The 19,823-nt window shown below is 40.1% G+C and overlaps 1 protein-coding gene across 2 annotated transcripts; it reads right to left on the bottom strand.

Annotated features, from left to right (window-relative positions):
* Nucleotides 1-4,473: 4,473 nt before the first annotated feature.
* Nucleotides 4,474-17,884, bottom strand: pan2 (poly(A) specific ribonuclease subunit PAN2). 2 transcript variants are annotated; one of them, XM_003439091.5, is made up of 26 exons: nucleotides 17,752-17,884; nucleotides 16,752-17,057; nucleotides 16,499-16,668; nucleotides 16,135-16,255; nucleotides 15,936-16,013; nucleotides 15,579-15,849; nucleotides 14,346-14,691; nucleotides 13,236-13,332; nucleotides 12,951-13,070; nucleotides 12,701-12,820; nucleotides 12,481-12,609; nucleotides 12,111-12,310; nucleotides 11,278-11,426; nucleotides 10,776-10,882; nucleotides 10,585-10,683; nucleotides 10,408-10,490; nucleotides 9,724-9,868; nucleotides 8,308-8,445; nucleotides 8,158-8,217; nucleotides 7,966-8,056; nucleotides 7,734-7,891; nucleotides 6,325-6,468; nucleotides 6,072-6,251; nucleotides 5,858-5,951; nucleotides 4,968-5,171; nucleotides 4,474-4,851 (listed from the first exon to the last, which is right to left on the bottom strand). In XM_003439091.5, the coding sequence occupies exons 2-26, from the start codon at nucleotides 17,037-17,039 to the stop codon at nucleotides 4,817-4,819; spliced, it is 3,627 nt and encodes a 1,208-aa protein (XP_003439139.2). In that variant the 5' UTR covers nucleotides 17,040-17,057; nucleotides 17,752-17,884; the 3' UTR covers nucleotides 4,474-4,816. The 2 variants fall into 2 exon arrangements, with proteins under 2 accessions (XP_003439139.2, XP_005448518.1); XM_005448461.4 differs by having other exon boundaries at nucleotides 4,980-5,171.
* Between the last annotated feature and the right edge of the window lie 1,939 nt (nucleotides 17,885-19,823).

The raw sequence follows: 19,823 nt of genomic DNA, 5'->3' as shown, positions 1-19,823 counted from the left end.
CTTTTGCTGTTGGCTCAGCTATTTTTGGTTGGAGAGATGAAACCTGTAGCATCAGAATCTGTGAGCTGTCGGCTTTCAGCCCCGACGGCGTGTCTGCGCACGTGCCATCGGGTGAGGAAGCTGAAATGTCACAGATTCTGATGCATCGGGTCCACGCTTTGTGTTTATGTCTTTGTGTGGAATCTGTTTATCTGCTCTCATTTGCTATTTTTGCTGTTGGTGGTTGTTGAAATGAAAGCTTTAACCTGAGATTCTGGCCTTTCTGGCAAAATACATTTATATTTAAAAATCGATTCAGGATTTTAATGAATCGATATCGAGTTATTGAAGCTAGAATTTGTTTTAATTGGAAAATCTCACTCACAATAATTGAAACCCAGCCCTACACCTGAGCTTTACCATGAACAACCAGAGTCCAGGTGTTGGCGTCCAGGTGTTGTCCAGGTGTTGTCCAGGTGTTGGCAGGCTATGCTAACGGGACCATCCTTTCCCCAACAGAATCCGGTTCACAGTGGTGAGCAAGCCTCCAGAGGAAGAGGAGCAGGAGACGGAGTGTGAGGATGTGGGCGTGGCCTCCCTGAGGATCCCTGACATCCTTTAGAAACGGCAAGACATGACGGAGGAGCGTTTGAACGGTCAGCACACACCGAAAAGATAACTACTACTATTACTGATCAATCGGTAATCTGTGGCTGGTTTAAAAGAAGCTGCAGCAGGTGTTTTTGTAGTCCCAGCCGTGTTTCAGCTTTTAGTTCATGCTCAACATCAGGAGCTTGTCATCAGTGATGTGAGTAAACGAGGGTCACCGATTAGCTGATGAACCTTCTAACGATAGAGTCAGTGAGCAAACAGACGTCAGGTGCACCTGAATGCACGTGACGTCCTCTGTTTTTGCAGGCTGAACATCAGCACGTTCACAGATGTTTCTGCAAAAGCCTGGAAGACAAAACTGAGACACACAAACACACTGCAGGTCAGCCTCAGATTTACAGGAGGGACTTGCAGACACGAGACAGGCCTGCAGCCATTAGATGAGCTCCAGCTCACTTCCTGCTGAAGTCGAGTTTGTTTTTGCAGTTTGAAATTTTCAGCTTCTGTGCACGTGCATGTGTGTTTGGAGTGCTGGACGTGGAGGTCAGAGCGAGGTGGTTGGCACCCTGACGGTGTCAGGAGATGAGGAGGTGGAGCAGACCACCATCAGCTTGCTGTGAGGCCTGCCTGCCCAGCAGGCTGTGTAAAGTGGAGGCATCTCAAATGTGATGTCCTGTGTGTGTGTGTGTGTGTGTGTGTGTGTGTGTTTTAAACTTGTGAATAAAGAGGACTGTGCTGAAGTCTGGTGTGAGTCTGTGGCTCTGTGAAATTTATGACAAATATCTGTAAAATTCTTTTGGAAAGTCTAAACAAACATTTTAAGTCAAGGAGTAAGACCTATGTATTTTATGTTTAAGGTTATAATGGAAAAATGTAAACATTTGAACTGCTGGTAGAAACAACTCAGAATAATCAGTAAATATAGTTTTATAGAACGCCCACAAATTAAGGCTGACAACAAACTAACAAGCTACAAGCTCATCTGCTGCTGACTGTGAGAATAGTGTGCAGGGACTATCTACAAAGTGCAGCACCCAAAAATGTAACAATAGCATATTCAGCAATAACCATGGTGCCTTGTAGTGTTACCGCTGCACTGGCACATGGCACTTATGGGAATATTTATGGAGTCACTTCCTTAAATTTGGTAATGGCACTTCCAGATAGATATCTATTAACTGTCCCCATATTCTCTGTAGCACATTATGGTAAATTCAAATTAAAAAGAAAAAAAAAGCCAGAGAACAGTGGCTTATGAGGAAATACTAAATAAGATCTTCACAGCATGTAGCAGGAAGTTAATTTATTTAATCATTTTCCTAATAAAAACAAAAAAATACCCCAAATTATCCAGAAGCACATTATGATTTTTCCTTGGCAGTACAAACAATGGGAATATGTAATGAGACTTTTGGGAAATGACACAGTATTTAAGGGAATGAGTAATTTATAACAATCTTTTTCCTCTGTTGCATTTTGTAGATGGTCCCTGCACAGCAGTCTCACAGCCAGCTGCACACATAGACCAGTGCTGTTAGTTCAGCGGGGAGAGGGAGGGGGGTTTTCGGACTTAAAAAATCTCTGAATTTTACCTCACTTTGCTTAGCCCGGCCTATGGCTTCAGCTGCAACAAAAAAAGTGACTGGGGGATATCAAGGCGTACATCATAGACCTTTCTTATGCTACAAACCACAGGTCCTTTTTAAAAGATGCCAAACAAGTCTTAAAGAATAAGGGAAATTTGAGAAAATGTCCTACAATCCTTTGGAATTTAATAAATACATAACTGAAGACGGGCAGGTAAATTAAAACATTTTAAAACACCCGTGAGGAACCGTTAAGAGTTCACAGATTGTCCAGCAGGGGGCACCGTTACATTTAAATGTGATTTTGAGCGCTTCACCAATCAGAAGGGAGTCTTTCCAAGCAGGTCGCTGCTGTAAGACCGAAGCTGGGATCTGATCAACGCCTGACTGGGTCTCCTGGGTGAGGCTGTGTTATGTTTAAAAACCTGCCCTAGTTCAAGAGATGTTTTATCTACAGTTATAGCAATCTATAATTTTAAGCCGAGCGTTACTTTTTTTTCTTTTGCTTTTTAATCACATCGGACCCATGATTTTATAGGTGCGATTTTTATGACGCACATTTCCACTGAAATTGAAGTTAAGCAATATATGTCTAAGTAAGTGACTCGCGGGTTTCTTTAAAGCTCCAGAAGCCACTTATCAGTAAAATAATTCTCGGTTTGGGTGGTGCTCCTTCCCCGTGTTTTGTTTGTTTTGGAGATAATCAGTTTAGCAGAAAGACTTTATGGTTATTTTCTTTTAAGTAGTTTAACCCTGCCCTCTGCTCACATTTAGAGCAGTCTACAGACTGAACTTTTGATTCACAGAGATTAAGCCTATATACACCAACCCCACTATGTAATACTTTGGACATGTTTAATACATGCATTCAATTCTCAAAGTACATGTGACGGTAAATAAAGAATAATCTGTCTTTTCAATGCTGCAGCAAGAGTCCTGACAGGGACTAGAAAGAGAGAGCATATTTCTCCTACATTGGCTTCCCTTCATTGGCTCCCTGTTAAATCCAGAAATGAATTCAAAATCCTCACATACAAGGTCTTAAAGAATCAGGCCCCATCTTATTTTAATGACCTTATAGTACCATATCACCCCATTAGAGCACTTTGCTCTTGCACTGCAGGCTTACTTGTTGTTCCTAGAGTATTTAAAAGTAGAATGGGAGGGAGAGCCTTCAGCTTTCAGGCCCCTCCTCTATGAAACCAGCTTCCAGTTTGGATTTGGGAGACAGACACTATCTCTGCTTTTAAGATTAGGCTTAAAACTTTCATTTTTGCTAAAGCATATAGTTAGGGCTGGATCAGGTGACCCTGAATCCTCCCATAGTTGTGCTGCAATAGGTGTAAGCTGCTGGGGGATTCCTATGATGCACGAGTATTTCTTTTTCAGTCACCTTTCTCACTCACTACATGTTTATACACCTCTCTGCACTGAATCACACTTGTTGTTCATCTCTGGCTCTCTTCCACACCATGTTTTTTGTTCCGTCTTCCTTCTCTCTCACCCCCAACCAGTCGCGGCAGATGACCACCCCTCCCTGAGCCTGGTTCTGCCGGAGTTTTCTTCCTATTAAAAGGGAGCTTTTCCTTCCCTCTGTCGCCAAAGCTCATAGGGGGTCATATGATTGTTGGGTTTTTCTCTGAATGTATTATTGTATAAAGCGCCTTGAGGCGACTGTTGTTGTGATTTGGCAAATAAAATTGAATTGAATTGAATGTAACAGGAAAAACAATCTACAGATCAGTTTTCCAGTAACTGCTGTGAAAATATTTGATGCTTCCAGGTCTTGGTTTGTTTAAAAAATGAGAAGTTTAGAGGGAAGATGTTTCTGTAATAGATCAGGTAACAGAACACGCGTCTGAAACTTGAAAAGGAGTCCGACCAGACAGGGTACCCTTTTTGTTTTTTTCTGCATGAGGGAACAAAGGCAATGAAACTTCACTTTATTTAAATCACAGCTAGTTTTGACAATTCCAGACAAAAAGCTGGAGGGGCCAGATGTGATGTGCTTTATTAATGTAGTTTTAGCTTGTCACAGCGATCCATTGTGTTCAGAAATGTTCTCCAGTTGCAGTTGCGTTTGAATATATTTTTTCATACTTTAGCAGAACAAACTGTACTAAAACAGGAAAAGAAAAAATAGTTCTGCATTGAGATTTGTAAGAAATCATTTAAATTATGTTCCCAAAGCTACCTGGAAAATTAACAATGATAACAGATTTCAGAGAAGGATAGGGAAAAGACCAAACTAAAGTCATTGTTAGATGTAAATAGACTTCTCTGAACAGTCACAGAGTTTGAGTTATTCAATTTTAATCAAGATTGACAAGTATTCATGTACATTTCCCACTTCCTGGTATCAAAAAAAGCATCTTACACGCTCAGGATGCGTTCATTTACAGGCAACAAAAATCTTTTTTATTTAATGTTTCAAAATCATAAAATACAAACCAAATTTTTCTGAAAACCTTTGACCTAAAAAGCATAAATTTATTCATGACTAAAAATGTTCAGTCGCTGCCTCAGTCTGTTTACAGATGTAGACAGACCTGCATGAAAACTGTACACAAAGCAAACGAGTATAAAATGTGACACATCTGAAGAAAATAAGCAAGAGAATCTCCCGGTCACGGTGTTGCTCACAGCCCCATCACAGAGGGAAACACAGCAGCACCTGTGGAAGGAAGGAGAGTGCATTCAATCCATTCACAATGTCTCTCATTAACCCCTGTCATCTAAACTCACACGACATCAAAATCAGTCTGCGTCTACTTCAGCGCAGTCTCGTACTTTTTGGGCTACCTTGACCATCTCCTGTGTCCGATTCCGGGACTTTCCAGTCCAGTTGGCGCCCTTTTTCATAGAGTCCCTTGAGGACCTTCCTCACTTCATCATTCCCGCCCCCATGACTCAGCTCCAGGTACTTCCTGTACAGCTGCAGGGCAGTGCGTGCATCCTCTATGCTGTCATGGGTTTCCCCCTGGATGTTGAGGTCTGTGGACATCAAGAAGAAAACGATCAGAAATGACTTAAGGTAAACTGTTAACTTCAGATTTCAGTGTGAATATGAGGAATTTAAACAGATCCTTTAGTGCAGGAAATCCAAAACAATCCTATAATTTATTTAAAGTGCAGGTGCTGAAGTCAAGAATTACATTTATTGATAACGAGTGAAATAAAATGATTATGCTTATACATTTTTAAGTGTTTCAGCTTCAAATGTGTCTATAACCTTGACAGAAAGGTCCCTGAAACTCACACACCATCAGTGTACTGTAATCTGCTACCATCTGGGATTTATTTACACTGCGTGTACGTTGGAAGTTGTGATTTTATTTATTTATTTATTTATTTTGATTGGTTGGTTGTAAGACTTCAAGATTTAAAGGTAAACTCACACATATTTGAATTGGTTAATTTAATTTAATGAAAAGTACAGGATTATCTTTTGAGGCATTCTCTGTATGTCTGAAGATCTTTGAATGCAAAAAGACTTTAATGCTGTATATAGACGTGAGTGGCAGGTAAGGCTCATGGGCTTCTGTAGAAGATGCTACTGTCAGCTGCTCCCTTGCACCATGGCATCGCCAAATGTGTTAACTACTAACCTTCTTTGTTTTTTGTCCATTTTCTGATCTGTTTGTTCTTACAGTAAGCTCTATATTTTGACCTTGACTTACCGAGAAAATACCAGGCAAGAAATCTGAGAGAAATCATCCTCTTGCGGGGCAAATGGAAGAGGTGGACAGTGTCGACAACTTGATCTTTTGGAACCTCAAAAAAGAAAATAAAAACCTTAAAAATCACATCTAATCACTCTAAGAGTTGTGAGGTGACTGAATTTGACTTTACTGAGCTCTAAATTATACACACTAGTTTATAGAAACAACATACCAATAAGTTGATGACACGAAAGTCTTTTTGTAGGCCGTGACCTACAAAGCGAACTCCTGTGTCAATGAGGAAGCGCAACTTTAGGTAGGTTGACTTCAGAGTGGTCAGATGCTTAGAGGATATTTTGGCATCCAGGTCTCCAGGTTTGATGCCGGAGTATTGTGTCAAATAGTCGACCACCTGGAAGAATAAACTGACAAGTTAGCGGGTAGATCCTTTAAACATTATATACTCATACTCTGCAGCTTCTCACCTGCTCCTGAGTGGAGATGTAGTCATCGATGAAGGGAACCCCCTCGTTGGGCCCCTGACCCCTCACACAGGTGATCCTGGCCACAGACATCTGACTGGGCTTAATGGTTGATTTGGTGCCATCACTGCGTAGCTCTGCTTCTTCCTACAGACGCACACATTAAAGAGTTGAGTTTGTTTAATAACAACAAGATTACTTTAGAAAGACCCCAGGTTGCCAGTGGACTCGAACCCAGGACCTTTTCACGATAATACCTCAGCTTTTTACAGCTTAGGGGTAAAAAGCATTCCATTTAATACAGTCTAACCTAGGAGAGCACAGATCACTAACGTTATTAACTGGATACCTGGATTAGTTTCATGAGTTAACCATTATAACCAGTCTGTTGTGAGAGGGAGCTCCCTGTAAATGTCTATAATATTTTTATCATGGAAGATTATGTCTTCCCACCTTCTTCTTCAATTGGCAGGGTTTAGGAGTCACCTCCATCTCACCCTACCCATAACACCCACCAACCCTCAACATCTCCTCCTTCACTACATCCATAAACCACCTCTGTGGCCTTCCTCTTTTCCACCAGGCTGATAGCCCCATCTTTGTCCAATATATCCACCATCCCTCCTCTGCACATGTCCAAACCGTCTCAGCCTTGCCTGTCTAACTTTGTCTTGGCTGAGCTGCCCCTCTGATGAACTAATTTCTAATCCTATTCTTTCTGTAACACTTTTTCCTCATAACCAGGTCATCAGCTACAGGTAATACTTAATATTTAGTGTTATAGATTTAAACCTAGAAGCTATTTTTTTAGTTATTTGGTTAACATAAGAAGATACAAATCATAATCAGGTCATGATTAGAAAGGGCCTGATGTCTCCAGCTCGCTGTAAATTTCCATGCCATGGAGATTTGTGTAAAAGACTTTATTGTCAGCTTTTCACAGGTAAACAACTCCAAACAAAAACTTCAAAGAGTACACACTGCTCTTTGAAGTCACACTGCTACAGGAAAAGCAGAAGTGGTTTAATCCCAAGGATTCCTCTTTATTATCAAAGTGTTTACACTAACCGCAAAACAATGTGACAAATATCTGGCAATTTCACTCCTTTGAAATCCCACACAACCAGATTATTTTCAGTTTCAAGTTAACACCAGTGCATTAAGGTTAGAATAGTTCTCCTTTAAGATGGGGAATGTTGTAGTGGAGTGGGTAGATAAAACTTGAATGGGTTTTGAATTAAATTCATCCAAAATCAGAAAAAAAAATTCAAAGCCACACAAAGCAGAAGTATGCAGAATGAAGAGGAAGGATCTTTTAATACGGTAAAGCAAGCAACGACAACCCGATTAATGTGGTTACAAGTGTTTTACAGGGTAATGAATTCGCGTAGTGGTATTGTGGTCAGAGTTACCTGATTGAGTGTTACAAACTCAGCATCCAGCCCCACCAAATCACCAGCCTGCGGCATCTCACTGACCATGAGAGGGATAAAAGTGGCATGCGTCTTCCTCTGCTTCCGAGCCAGTGACGCCTCTGTGAGCAGCACGCTAGCGTCTATGGGATTTTTAACTGAGGCAAACAGCAGAGCACGAGCAGTTAGATCAATAAAAAGAAATCTTCAGATTTAATGAGGTGAAACTTACTGCGGAGGTCGTATTTGGTGTGGTAGTTTCTCTTTGCATAATACAGGATGGCTGGCACTTTCCAGCTCACATCAAACTGTGCAGCCTCAGTCTGAAAACAAAAACAATAAATGAATAGAGAAAACAATAAATACCTTTAGATGACTGCACACATTTACATTAGCAAAAATAAATAAGCCGTAAAATCCTTACTTTATCAATCGGCTCAATGAGGAAGTCATTGAAAAGGTACCACTGCTGGTGTGTGACTCCCTGAAATAATACGATCATTTTAAATGTTAAAAATGTAACTTTTCAAAGTGAGTTTATCTCAGACTAATTTCTTATCTAAGCCTCACTCACCTCTTTTCTTTGATGGTAGGTCTCACCCACTTTAATGTGTGCAACCAGATTACCACCCGTGCGAGCATCCAGGATGTGTGGCACTGTGACCACCAAGTCATACAGAGAAGCTCCCTCCGCCTCTTCGGCAGCACTTAACTAGTAACAGATAAAGTACAAGATAAAGAGAAGATAAACTTTTTTTTTAACCACATGCTGTTACAGCAGCCAAAACAGTACACCCAATTTATGATAAATAACCGTTAAAATAGAATATCTCAGTAAAACAAACTCTAATCTGACAAACTGAAATGGACTAGTAAATTTAAAAAAACAAAAACAAAAAAAAAAAACAGACAGGAGCACAGATGAACAGAAAAAAGTGAAGTAAAATAAATACAGGGGTTAGAGATCTAAAACTCTAAGCCAAAGACAATAATGACTTAAAATGATCTAAAAATTGAAATAAAATATAGTTAAATGCCATATATAAAAAATAATAATATGGCAGCAGGTTATTCCAGACATTTTCCCAACTAATACTTTCCAGTTACTCCTGAAGTTCCCAGATGGGAGAGCAGGCCAGATGAGATGTATAATGTCTTCAATGGTTTCTGAGACATCCCGGAGTAGACCCATTCACCTCAACTCTTTTGGTAATAACCATAAGGTGACTTGGAGGTGCTTACACCAGCTGTTTCCCACTTGGCTGCAAACCACACCAGTATATACTAACAGTCTCACTCAGATGAAGCCCGCAGAACCAAAAAAAGGGATGCTATTCTGAGGTTCCCAAAGCAGATAACCACCCCAGCGACATCCGCACTAATTCAGGTTCCTTCCACATTCCAATGAACAACAGTGATGCTTCGAGTCAACATATCCAAGCCCGTCTTTTCTTGACACCCAGGTCACACTGCACCTGAGCCCAGCGTCTCTCCGTGCATGTGGTGGATCCATAGAGGGGCAGATCTGTTTACAGGTTTTGCCCCGCTCAGTGCCCGGCAATTTTCTACATCTCTCTTAGTCTTATCCCTGCCCTGATAGCAGTTAGCCTTGGAACATGAAAAAGATCCCTGGATCTAAGGGATGTGCAAATCCCTCTCTCCACAATAAGGTCTCACTTTGTCAGGGGTCGTAATAAGCTATATAAAAAGTTATGCAATATATAATATAATAAAGTGTGTGTATAGAGTAAAACAAAATAAGTAGTATAAATTTAACAAAGAAAGAAATAAGATGTCTTATGAAATGTAGTGGGGAAAAAGCGCAGCAAATGTCATAAAATTAAAGTTGCTCAATATAACAATGTCTAAGTGTGGCCAACAAAAAACAGATTTATTGCTCAGAGATACTGCAGTGAGTGGACATTGAGGAAAAGTAAAGACTGAAATTATTTCAAATTATTGTTAGCTCAAGAAGCTCTAAAGGCCTCACCTCCTCGGTCTCAGACCACCTGCTGATCTCCAGTCCTTGACTTTTGCTGATGGACATCTTGAGAGTGGCGGGTATCCAGATATGCCGCAGATCCTCTGTGCGAGTGTCAAAGGTGATGCCCTCCATACCGCAAATCTCCTCCCCACTGCACAAAGTGTAAAGTTCAACAACACATTTAATCACAATATAAGATAAACAAGTGCAATTTCAACAGCACATCTCAGTTTTTCTACATGATCAATGTGTAAAATTACAGAAAAAGATCTGATAGCTCAACGCCAAAAGACTGTCCCAGATTTCATGTTTCTTTTTTTCCAACTGAGACTTTTCTGTCATTTAATTGTTTATCCAGTCCTCACTACTTTGGTGTAGTATGAACGGACACGGGGGAGGTCTTTATCGGGAGGAAAAGCTATAAAACAACAAATACAGTTAAAAGTCCAATAATTTATGCCCTCGTCCAGTTTTCCAAAGTTGTCTACCGGGCCAGAGTGGAGTCTTTGTCAAGCTGATTCTGGCCCGACTAAGGCCTCCAAACCTTATGTTTGACACCGCTAATTTAGAGGCTGTCTGTGTGTGTGTGTGTGTGTGTGTGTGTGTGTGTGTGTGTGTGTGTGTGTGTGTGTGTGTGTGTCTGTGTGCGTGCGTGCGTGTCTATTTCTTTAAAATGAAAAGGGGTCTTACTCTAAGCACCACTCAGTGGGCATGGGAGGTGGTTCTTTAGGTTTTGCTGGTTCCTCTTTCTGCTTGGCTTTATTGAAAGCATACTACAAAAAAAACATTCATGTAATTAATACCAAGTTAATTAAAACCAAGAACGTCTTCTTTCTTTTTTTTTTAATGACAGAATTAAAAAATTACCTCGGCCTGAACCTTCCAGAATTCAGCCTCTTTGGCACTGTTCACCTCACAGTTTATCACCAAAACATCTGGTAGACATCGAATGTTTCGTGTCTGCACCTACAGTGTAACACAAACACACTATGACTCTGCAGCACAGCTAACAATCTGTTATGTATTGACAATATGAGTGAATAAAAGCTGTAACTCACTGTGGGCTGATACTTCTCACAGTTTTCACACCAAGCCTGAGTGCTCTGCTCCAGGCAGATGCTTTTCTTCAGGATCTCAGCAAAGTCATGCTCCTTTATTGTTTTTTCTGAAAAATATCAGAGTCAAATGAATATACTGGTAACAGATATAACCTACTGCTCACTCAACATTAAAACTACCCATATGTAATGGAGGACCTTTAAATATTTAAAGCTACAAATACAGAACAATAAAATATAGCAGCTCTGGAAAAGGATATACAGAGGAAGATAATTACATTTCTAAATACAGGATAAAAAAAACATATTGGAAACTGATAAGATAAAATTATCATTATTATTATTATTATTATTATTATTATTATTATTATTATTATTATTATTATTATTATTATGAGTAGTATTATTATTATTTTTAAGTAAGCAGATGATATATATACACGTGTAAGAAATAGCAGATATTATGAGTGTGAAATGCACACCTCAGTGCTCTCAAACTGACCTTGAGAGTTCTGCTCGGGGTAATGCATGGTGAAGAGCAGCGTGAGGGAGGAGCGGACCGTTTCTTTGCCACAGCGACACAAACTACTGTTCTCAACTTCACAACCAAACAGCTTTCCAATGACAGACTCACCAGAGGAGCCCAGAGAACTGCAACACAAACACAGGGCAGTCACATTTGTTATGAAGATGTTATCCTTTATAGATCCCTGTAGGGAAAAAAAACGGTTTCTTCTTTTACAAGCAAACTTAATAAGACTGGAATACGTTCAGTAAGACTCACAGAGCAGTTTTTGCTCTGTGAGTGACTAGCGGTGGGGAAAGAGTTAGGAATCCTGCAGATGATTCACTTTCTCTCAAAAGAGGTACAAGTTCCTGTCAGGGTACCCGTCTGATCTTTTATACAGTCTCATGTAATACTGTTAAATAAATCCAGGTGATATGAATTTTTTTGTAATGTTACTGTCACTTCATTGTTAGATGTATGTAATTATGTCTGTATTGTGATGCCTTTTTGGATGTGGTTGTATTTATTGAACAATCACCACACACAGAAAGAGAATTTTGTCAAAGGATAATGACAACATAACAATCGAACTATTTCTAAGCATTGGTCCCCAGGCACAACACCCATACATGCGTGCTTTGGCAAGGGCACAGTGACTGGAATAGTAAAGTAACCTAGCACATGTTAAGGATGGGAGAAACACCAGCTCCCGAGGAAACCCACAGACCCAGGACTCTTTCTCTAAGCAGCGCTAACCATTGTGCTTACTTTCACCTTTACCTGAAATTATTTTCAGCCTAGAACACCTCCAGATTGATGTATTATACCTGCTGCTAGCACCTCTGTAGGCTTGCGGACCCTCCTGCTCCTGTGTCTCCTGGTGAAGCTGGGTGAGGATGAAACGATTCCAACTTTGGATCAAGCGACCAAGCCTAGCCTTCCCCGTTTGCTCGTCTGAGTCTGAGAGGATCAGGCCCAACGCCGAGGCTTCGGGGATGGTTCGAAACGCTCTGAGGAAGTTACTGGCCTTGAGGAAGATGATAGGAGATGGTACTTTGGGAAAGCTACATAATAAATTATTGTCCAGTTGCAAAGAAATGAGAATTCAATTTAAGGGTTCTGTATTTCCCAAGAGGCTGAATAGTTATCAAGTCAAAAAAAAAAAAATTTCAGAGAGATGAATGGAAAAAAACTTACCTGACATGGATCTCCTCGTGACAAATCTAACATGTGAAAGAGGAAGCCAAGCTCACAGGCCAAACAAAACTCTTTCTGGCACAAATGATTCTGAACAAGACACCGAATCGGCTCCAGGAAATATAATACCTAAGACATCAATAAAAAACCAGAGAGCAACTCTTGATGATGTCTCATATCAAAAAGTAAATTTTTACATTGTAAATCTTCAGTTTCTTACCTGGATCATGCAGTTACAGTAGGCATTGGGAATGTGTGGCTCCAGGCCAGCAAACAAGGTCCTGTTGTAATGTTTGAAGTCAAAGTCCTCCAATCCAAGTTTAGAGTATTTAATTGTGACCTGAAGCAGAACAAAGACATCTTCATCATGTGTTTTGGAAATCTAAATTTAAAGCAACACTTTATAGATTGTGATACCTCAAAGATAAATCTCATCTCTATATGAGAACGAGAATGAAATAAAGTCCAACCTTTCTATATTTTTTGGGCACCATGTAAAGATGTGGCTCTTCATCACGTCCTATTGGTGACTCAGGGACCTGGTTGTAATTATCATAATCAGGCTCCACATCTTTAATTTTATAAGGAACCTGAAACCAAAACAGGGAACAAAAAATAAGTTAAATTATGTTGAAAACCATGTGTTTATCTGGTCTTCAGCCTTAAAATAGAAAAATTGTTAGGATTTTGTAAAGAAGGACAATTAAAATTCTTTTTTCCCAATTTAGATTAGCATAACCAAGTTCTTCACATGCCTGGTTCCTGGGGCGGGTACGTGGATTTGCTGCGTAACCAATGAAGCCAACAGTTTTCATAGTGCGGAGGATTTCTGGGTCCACCGGAGGGGCTCGTCTGTTTATTTAAAAAAAAAAGACATGTTTTAGATTGTAAAGCAGTTAAGGGGAAAAGGGGGAGGGGGCAGCCACAAGCCATGCTTCTCATTCTGAAGTGCCTTTAATAGTGAAACACGACTAAATTCATATATTCATTGAAAAAATAAATAAATTACCAACTGCATCACAAACTTAACAAAATCTGAACACGAAAAAAAAAAATCCAACCAATTTCAAGCCATAGTTTACATGTTTTAATTAGTGTCGTAAAATATGACGCGTCTCTGTACCTTCACATAAAGTGTGTAATATATGACTTCAAATACAGATGTCAGCATTTCCAGAGGTAATGTCATCAACTATGACTGCAGAAAAGAGAAATTAACCACTTCCAGATTGTCAAGTAATATGTTTATGGTATGAACAATTATGTCATACATGAGATCGTACATCTCCATTGATCCAGCTTCCCTTTCCTGGTTTGGTTTTACCATATAAATTCAGAAAAGCTTGAAAATGTTTGATATTTCTCCACACTGTTTAAACACTTCTTTTTTTTTTAAAGAAAAATGATCCTTAAAAAACTGAAGTCAACAATGCTTTACTCTGTCTCTCAATTCTTTCCAACTTCCTTATTCTGTCTGTGGCATCCAGCCCCGAGCCCACAGGTTCCTGCTGAAAATGTAAATTTCCTTAAAACACGTCATAAACCTATAGTTTAATTTTCCACCGAGGCTAAATAAATTCCTAAAACAGCTGGGAACTTAGTCTTGGCAACAGTGTATTTTTTGGAACCACTTTCTGCCTTTGATGCATTTCTTTGTGTTTTGAGAAGTGTGACATTGTAATGTAGAGTTCGTTTGAGATAAACTATAGTGACCCTGATGAACAGACAGAAACAGTTCGGTTTTCTATCCGGGTTACTTTCCAGAGTGTGTGTTTCAGTTCAGTTTTTGGTGACTTTTTTGTTTTTAATTTTAGTTTTTAAGTTAAGTACAACAGTTCTGTATATACTGTTAATAATTGTGTTACCTGGGGCTGGGTGTAGCCAGGGCAGTGGGCCAGTCTGACAGCAGAGGCTCAGTGCTCGTCAGCGGCATGGGGATCAGAGAGAGGGGCAGCAGGTCGTGATTCCAGTCCAGCTGAGGCAGTGTGTCCACGAGGCAGGGCAGGGCAAATTCCGTCTCCCGTGAGTAGTCGTTGAATGAAACTTCTGGAGCATCGGACCAAAGGTGCACACATCCCCCTGAATCCCCAAAGGCTAAGGCTTGTTTGCTTGTTGACACGTCAAAACTCATGAGCAACTGGCCCACTGTGTTGACGTGAAAAATATCTGCCATGTTGGCAAGGCCGGTGGGCTCACAGAATTGGCACTGACCTGGAAAAAGAGAGAATGCAGGCAGTTATAGCGAAGCTAAATGTACTATCCGTCCATTCTCTTCCACTTTTAATTCAGGGTCATGAGGTGGGGGGGCTGGAGCCTATTCCAGCTACCATAGGGCGACAGGCTGTCAGACTGTTGCAGGGCCAACACAGAGAGACAGACAACCAGTCACATTCACAACTATGGTCAACTGAGAATCACCAGTTAACCTAACCCACACCACCATGTTGCCCTGCCTGCCACATGTACCAGTTTCTGAAAGCATAAGAGACTGCAGTCAACTACAGGAATGCCACTAAAGCTCTTGCTGGCCTCACTGTACAAATTTGAGACAGCATTAAAATGAAAATAATTGTGTACATTGCCTGTGTCATGAGCACACTCTTCTATAGCACTAAGACCTGGACAACATACGCCAGGTGGGAAAAGACTCAACCCCTTTTCACGTATGATACCACAGTCGCATTCTAGGCATCTTATCAGTCAAGGGAAGACCTTGCAGCTGACTACCCAAAGTGGAGAGGTACTCTGAAGCAGCACCTCAAATTCAGAGAAGTAACACTACAGAAAGCAGCGCCAGATAAGCAGAGAGTGATTTCCTGTGTAGACAGAAAGCACACAAGCACAACCTCTGCAACTGTTGTTGAACAATTTAGATATTAGGAAACATATGTCAAAGTTATGAAAAAAGAAAAATAATAGATTAAGACAGAGTTTTTACAAAATTGTACATAAAAAAAAAGACAAAAAAATACATTTGACTGTAATGTCAAAATTTTAATCTTCTTAGTATTTCACTTATATTGACCAAACAAACCAAGGAAACTAACAAGCAATCAGACTAAAGAACTCTAAAGCTGACTCAACTCTTTAGTTCATACCTGTCTGTGAGATGATTGCAAGCCGTGACGTGTAGGTAGGAATGAAGCGCAAGAAGAGGGGATCCACATGCACCTGAAGGGGGGTTACAGCACGCATCATGCGGAGGTCATACACCATGAGGAAACGGTCACACGCCAACCCATTCAGGCCTCGGCTGGAGAATCCACATGCAGCCAGAAGGTTTCCGTGAACATCAAAGTCTGACAAGCTGCCAGAAAATGCATCAAACTCATGCTCCATCTTAAAGGTACGCAAGTCACGAAGGGTCACCTGTTTTGAACGGAGGGTAAATGTGAGAGTCATGTAAAACTAATAAATATATTTTTTCAAAACTGATATAATAATGTGAGACTTACTTTGCCAGAAGTGTGCCCACAGAAGAAGAAACGATTGGTCTGACGCATTATTGCCACTCCAGGTACCTCCACTGTGAACTGGAAGGACAAACAAGACAGCAGACAGTCAGACACTTGCTGTGAATTCAGTCCTATGCTGTGGCAGTGGTGCAAGCATAGAGAGTTGCGAATATTGATAAATGCAAGCCTGATGTCTTACTTTTTGAGTTTCTTGGACTGTATTCAAGTCAACTTCAGCCACATAGTTTTGCAATCCACCCATGAGCAGCGTGTTGTTATCAGTCATGAGGAGACTGTGCATATCAGCTCCTTCCTCCATCCTGCAAAGCACCAAAAATGGCCATTAATTCCTTAACCTTAAAAATAATTTCACAGCTCCATGTCATTAAAAATCAATATGAGCATAAAACAGACAGGTGGAAAAACACATCCCTATTTATGATGGGTAGGATTCACAATAATATCGACTGACAGATTTTCTTCTGTATTTTTGCAGCAACCTTCATCAGGACCCTTAATGTTGTCTTTTCTCTAATTTCTTACCAATATTGTGGAACACTTACGGATAATCAAACATGACGAGGCCTCCACGAGTGTAACATCTCAGGTTGCATTTAGAAAGGAACAGCACGCCTGTTTCCAAACTCTGAATATGTCGGATGTCATCGGTGGCATGCACTTGGAAAGAAGAGTAGCGTGCCATTGTTGGTCCAAAGAACGATGTTACATGACCCTGAAAAGAATACAAAAAAGGAATATTACAAAGTGTAATGGCTGACGAAACAATCTGTCCTCCAATATAATTCTGGGTCTCACTCTGTGGTTTCCCATCCAGAGCATTTCCTCCTGCAGGTCAAAATGTGTTGCAGTGACAGGGATGCCAACTTCTGAAACTACACTGTGCAGCTCAGAAAAGATCCCCTCCATCAGGTGTACAGGCTCAGGGACAGTCACAGCCAGTCCCTCTGGGTCCAGCTCCACACCCTGGAGTAGGTTTGGGTTTAGGTGTGGGTCCATGGAGGGCTCCAGGCCTGCATCTAGAGTTCCATGAAGGCTGGCTGAGTATTCACCCATTCCAGGGTCGAGACCGTCAAAGTTCATCATGGATTCAGTTAAATCAACCTAAAGAGAAACGCCAACGCATGTTAATAGTGACACTGGGGTCATGTTAAAGTGTTGGTTTGGAACCAGTTTGTCTTTGTCTTTTTGTGGCTGGGTTTGAAGTGCTCTAATGTTAGGATGTTAGGCTTGGAGAAGGTTCTTTCGAGTTTTTCATTTTCCAAGACGGTAGTCTTGTTTCGTTTCTTTTTGGTTAAAATCTGAGGTTGTTTCTTTGACTTAACACTGACTTAATATCCCATCATATTTTTAAAGCTGGACAAGTAATGAGAGGTGAAACATCTTAAAAAACCTAAGAAGAAGTCCAGTAGTCCTAAACGCAGGCGCTGAAGACTACAATGACCTGGATGACTGAGAAACTGCAAAAACATCCTGCAGCTTTGATGCTAGCTTTGACGTAGCTTACAAACGCGAACTCTAAAGCTAACAGGGAACAAAACCCGAAAGACAATTCTCTGGTATCCATTTCTAAAACGTACATAGGGCAGATAATCTAAAAAAATAAAATACACACGAGAGTAGTGTCTAATTTAGCCGTGTTTGAACGCTGCTTGTGTCCTTTATCTAAATTAGCTAATGTTAGCAGCGTTGTGGCTAACCTGAACTGTTCATGCTAAACTGTGCGACACCTATTATACTAAACAGTGCCACCCATTTCTTAAACTTAAAAGTAGACCGATTTAAGGTGATCACCTACCTAAACCTGAACTGCAAAGGTGTCCATGCTCACACTTCATTCACAACAACAAACACACGGACACTGGAAAACGTTTCCGGGGCACCTCTGGTGCGTTTAGGAACCGCGCTGGAGCGTAGGGTTCCGTTGTTATGCCAGACGCACATTTCATAGTAGGCCTATTCATTCAGTCTTTAACTTTAATTGCTGTAATTCACAAGTTGATGTAGCTATTCATTCAGTAAAACACTAGTAAATTATCTTATTAATCATAGTTCATAGTTTATGTTTTTCATTAAAAAAAGACAAGCACATGAGATTTATAGGTCATTTTGGAGTTGTTTTGGAACATCTCAGTTATCTTGACAGCTAAGTTGACAGCGCTAATAATATATTAATGTAATACGATCATCAATTATTCTCTTTGTATGGCTAGGTCTCTAACCTAGCGCCGCATGATACGTGAAGGCACCGTGAACTCCCTTGTGTGTTTGTGAGATCCTGAGTTCGACTCAAAATGGTAAATGGTAAATGGCCTGTATTTGTATAGCGCTTTACTAGTCCCTAAGTACCCCAAAGTGCTTTACACATTCAGTCATCCACCCATTCACACACAGATGATGGCAAGCTACATTGTAGCGACAGCCGCCCTGGGGCGCACTGACTCAGGTCGGGTTCCTTTTATGTAGAGTTGTTTTTTTGTTTTTTTTTATTGTACAAACTAACAATTACTGCACAAATCTTACAAGTCAAAAGGATCCTTTTATGTAGAGTTTGCGTGGTCTCCCCGTGCTTGCGTGTTTTCTTTGAGGGTACTCCGGCTTCCTCCCACAGTCATAAGACATCCAGTTAGCGGGGTTAGACTAATTGATTGATTCTAAATTTCCCATAGCTGTGAATATTGGGTTAGCCCTCTAAAGGACTGGCGACCGCCTCACTATGGTAACTGGGATACGCTCCAGTCAGATTAAGGGATGCCAGAGTTCAAAGGGAAATTTTAAAATGACGCAGTATTAATTTCATCATCAGAAAGGTGACAATTAAAACTTTTTTTCTCTATACTCAAATTTCCATGCCATCATAGGTGTGATGACAATTCAGGCTCATTTTATATCATGTCATGAACAAACATGAACAAACAAAGCCAGTCAAAGCCAGTAGCTGTATTGCATAAGGCATTTCTGGAAACATGAACATATTGAAGTCAATGAAGGTGTTAACATCGTGTTTTGGTTGTTTTTCGTTGGGCTTTGCCAGTGATTACTCGTCCTTTCACAGATAGTTTTAATTATCGTTTGCTATGTCAAATCAAATTTGTAGTGGTTCAACCAATATTAAAAACAGCTAATAATAATTCAAAATATGGTATTTCTTCATCTACAGCTAGGATAAATGTGTAAATTATATTCAGTAAAATATATGTAACCTTATTTTAAACTAATCTTTACACTGAAGAAAATCGTGTTATAAACTTTGATTTTTATGCTAGAAACAGCCTATGTTTAATAATAATTCTTTAGCACTTCACTGATGGCCAGCCATTCAGCGCACTTCGGGAAATAATCAAAATTGGTGACTTTTCATCAGTCCACTCTTATCTGTGTCCATCGACATAAAAATAATGATGTCAAAAATTCCATATGATGAGGTTGGAGGCGGTGGATTTAGACTCATACACATATTTTCACACATGGCTTGTATCAATTCAACTACGCAATGAATTAAAAAATATGTCGCTTGCTTATATTTAGGAATTAAAAACTATACTACCTTGGGCTTAGAGAAAAATTGTGGTTTGAATTAAAATTCAACAAATTCCCAAGTTTTAAATCTTTGTTTTCCTGGTTATCATGGTGACGCTACCCCGCTTTCTTAGTCACAAAGCCGTGTTCACTGATAGTGAAGACATAGGGAAAAAAGTGATAATTCGTGTCCACGCAAAGGCAATCATTTATTTTTAAAAATAAATCCTGTCTCTTTGTAAGGTAAATGAGGTGTTTACTCAACTACTTGTGCCTAAAAAGTTCTTATTTCTTATGCTTATTATGTGTGCCTATGCCAAGAGGCACACATATTACTATTTTCTTATACTG

Source organism: Oreochromis niloticus, linkage group LG20 (assembly GCF_001858045.2).
Source record: "Oreochromis niloticus isolate F11D_XX linkage group LG20, O_niloticus_UMD_NMBU, whole genome shotgun sequence".
NCBI classification, from domain to species: Eukaryota; Metazoa; Chordata; class Actinopteri; order Cichliformes; family Cichlidae; genus Oreochromis; species Oreochromis niloticus.
The sequence above is the reverse complement of the archived record's forward strand: the minus strand, read 5'-3'. Positions and strand labels throughout refer to the sequence as shown.

Excerpts from the sequence above, each read along its gene's own strand:
- pan2 (XM_003439091.5), bottom strand. The coding sequence starts at position 17,039 with ATGATGAACTTTGACGGTCTCGACCCTGGAATGGGTGAATACTCAGCC. Across the intron at positions 8,218-8,307 it reads CCTACCATCAAAGAAAAGAG|GGAGTCACACACCAGCAGTG; the intron begins GTGAGTGAGGCT and ends GTATTATTTCAG. Across the intron at positions 7,892-7,965 it reads CACCAAATACGACCTCCGCA|TTAAAAATCCCATAGACGCT; the intron begins GTAAGTTTCACC and ends TGTTTGCCTCAG.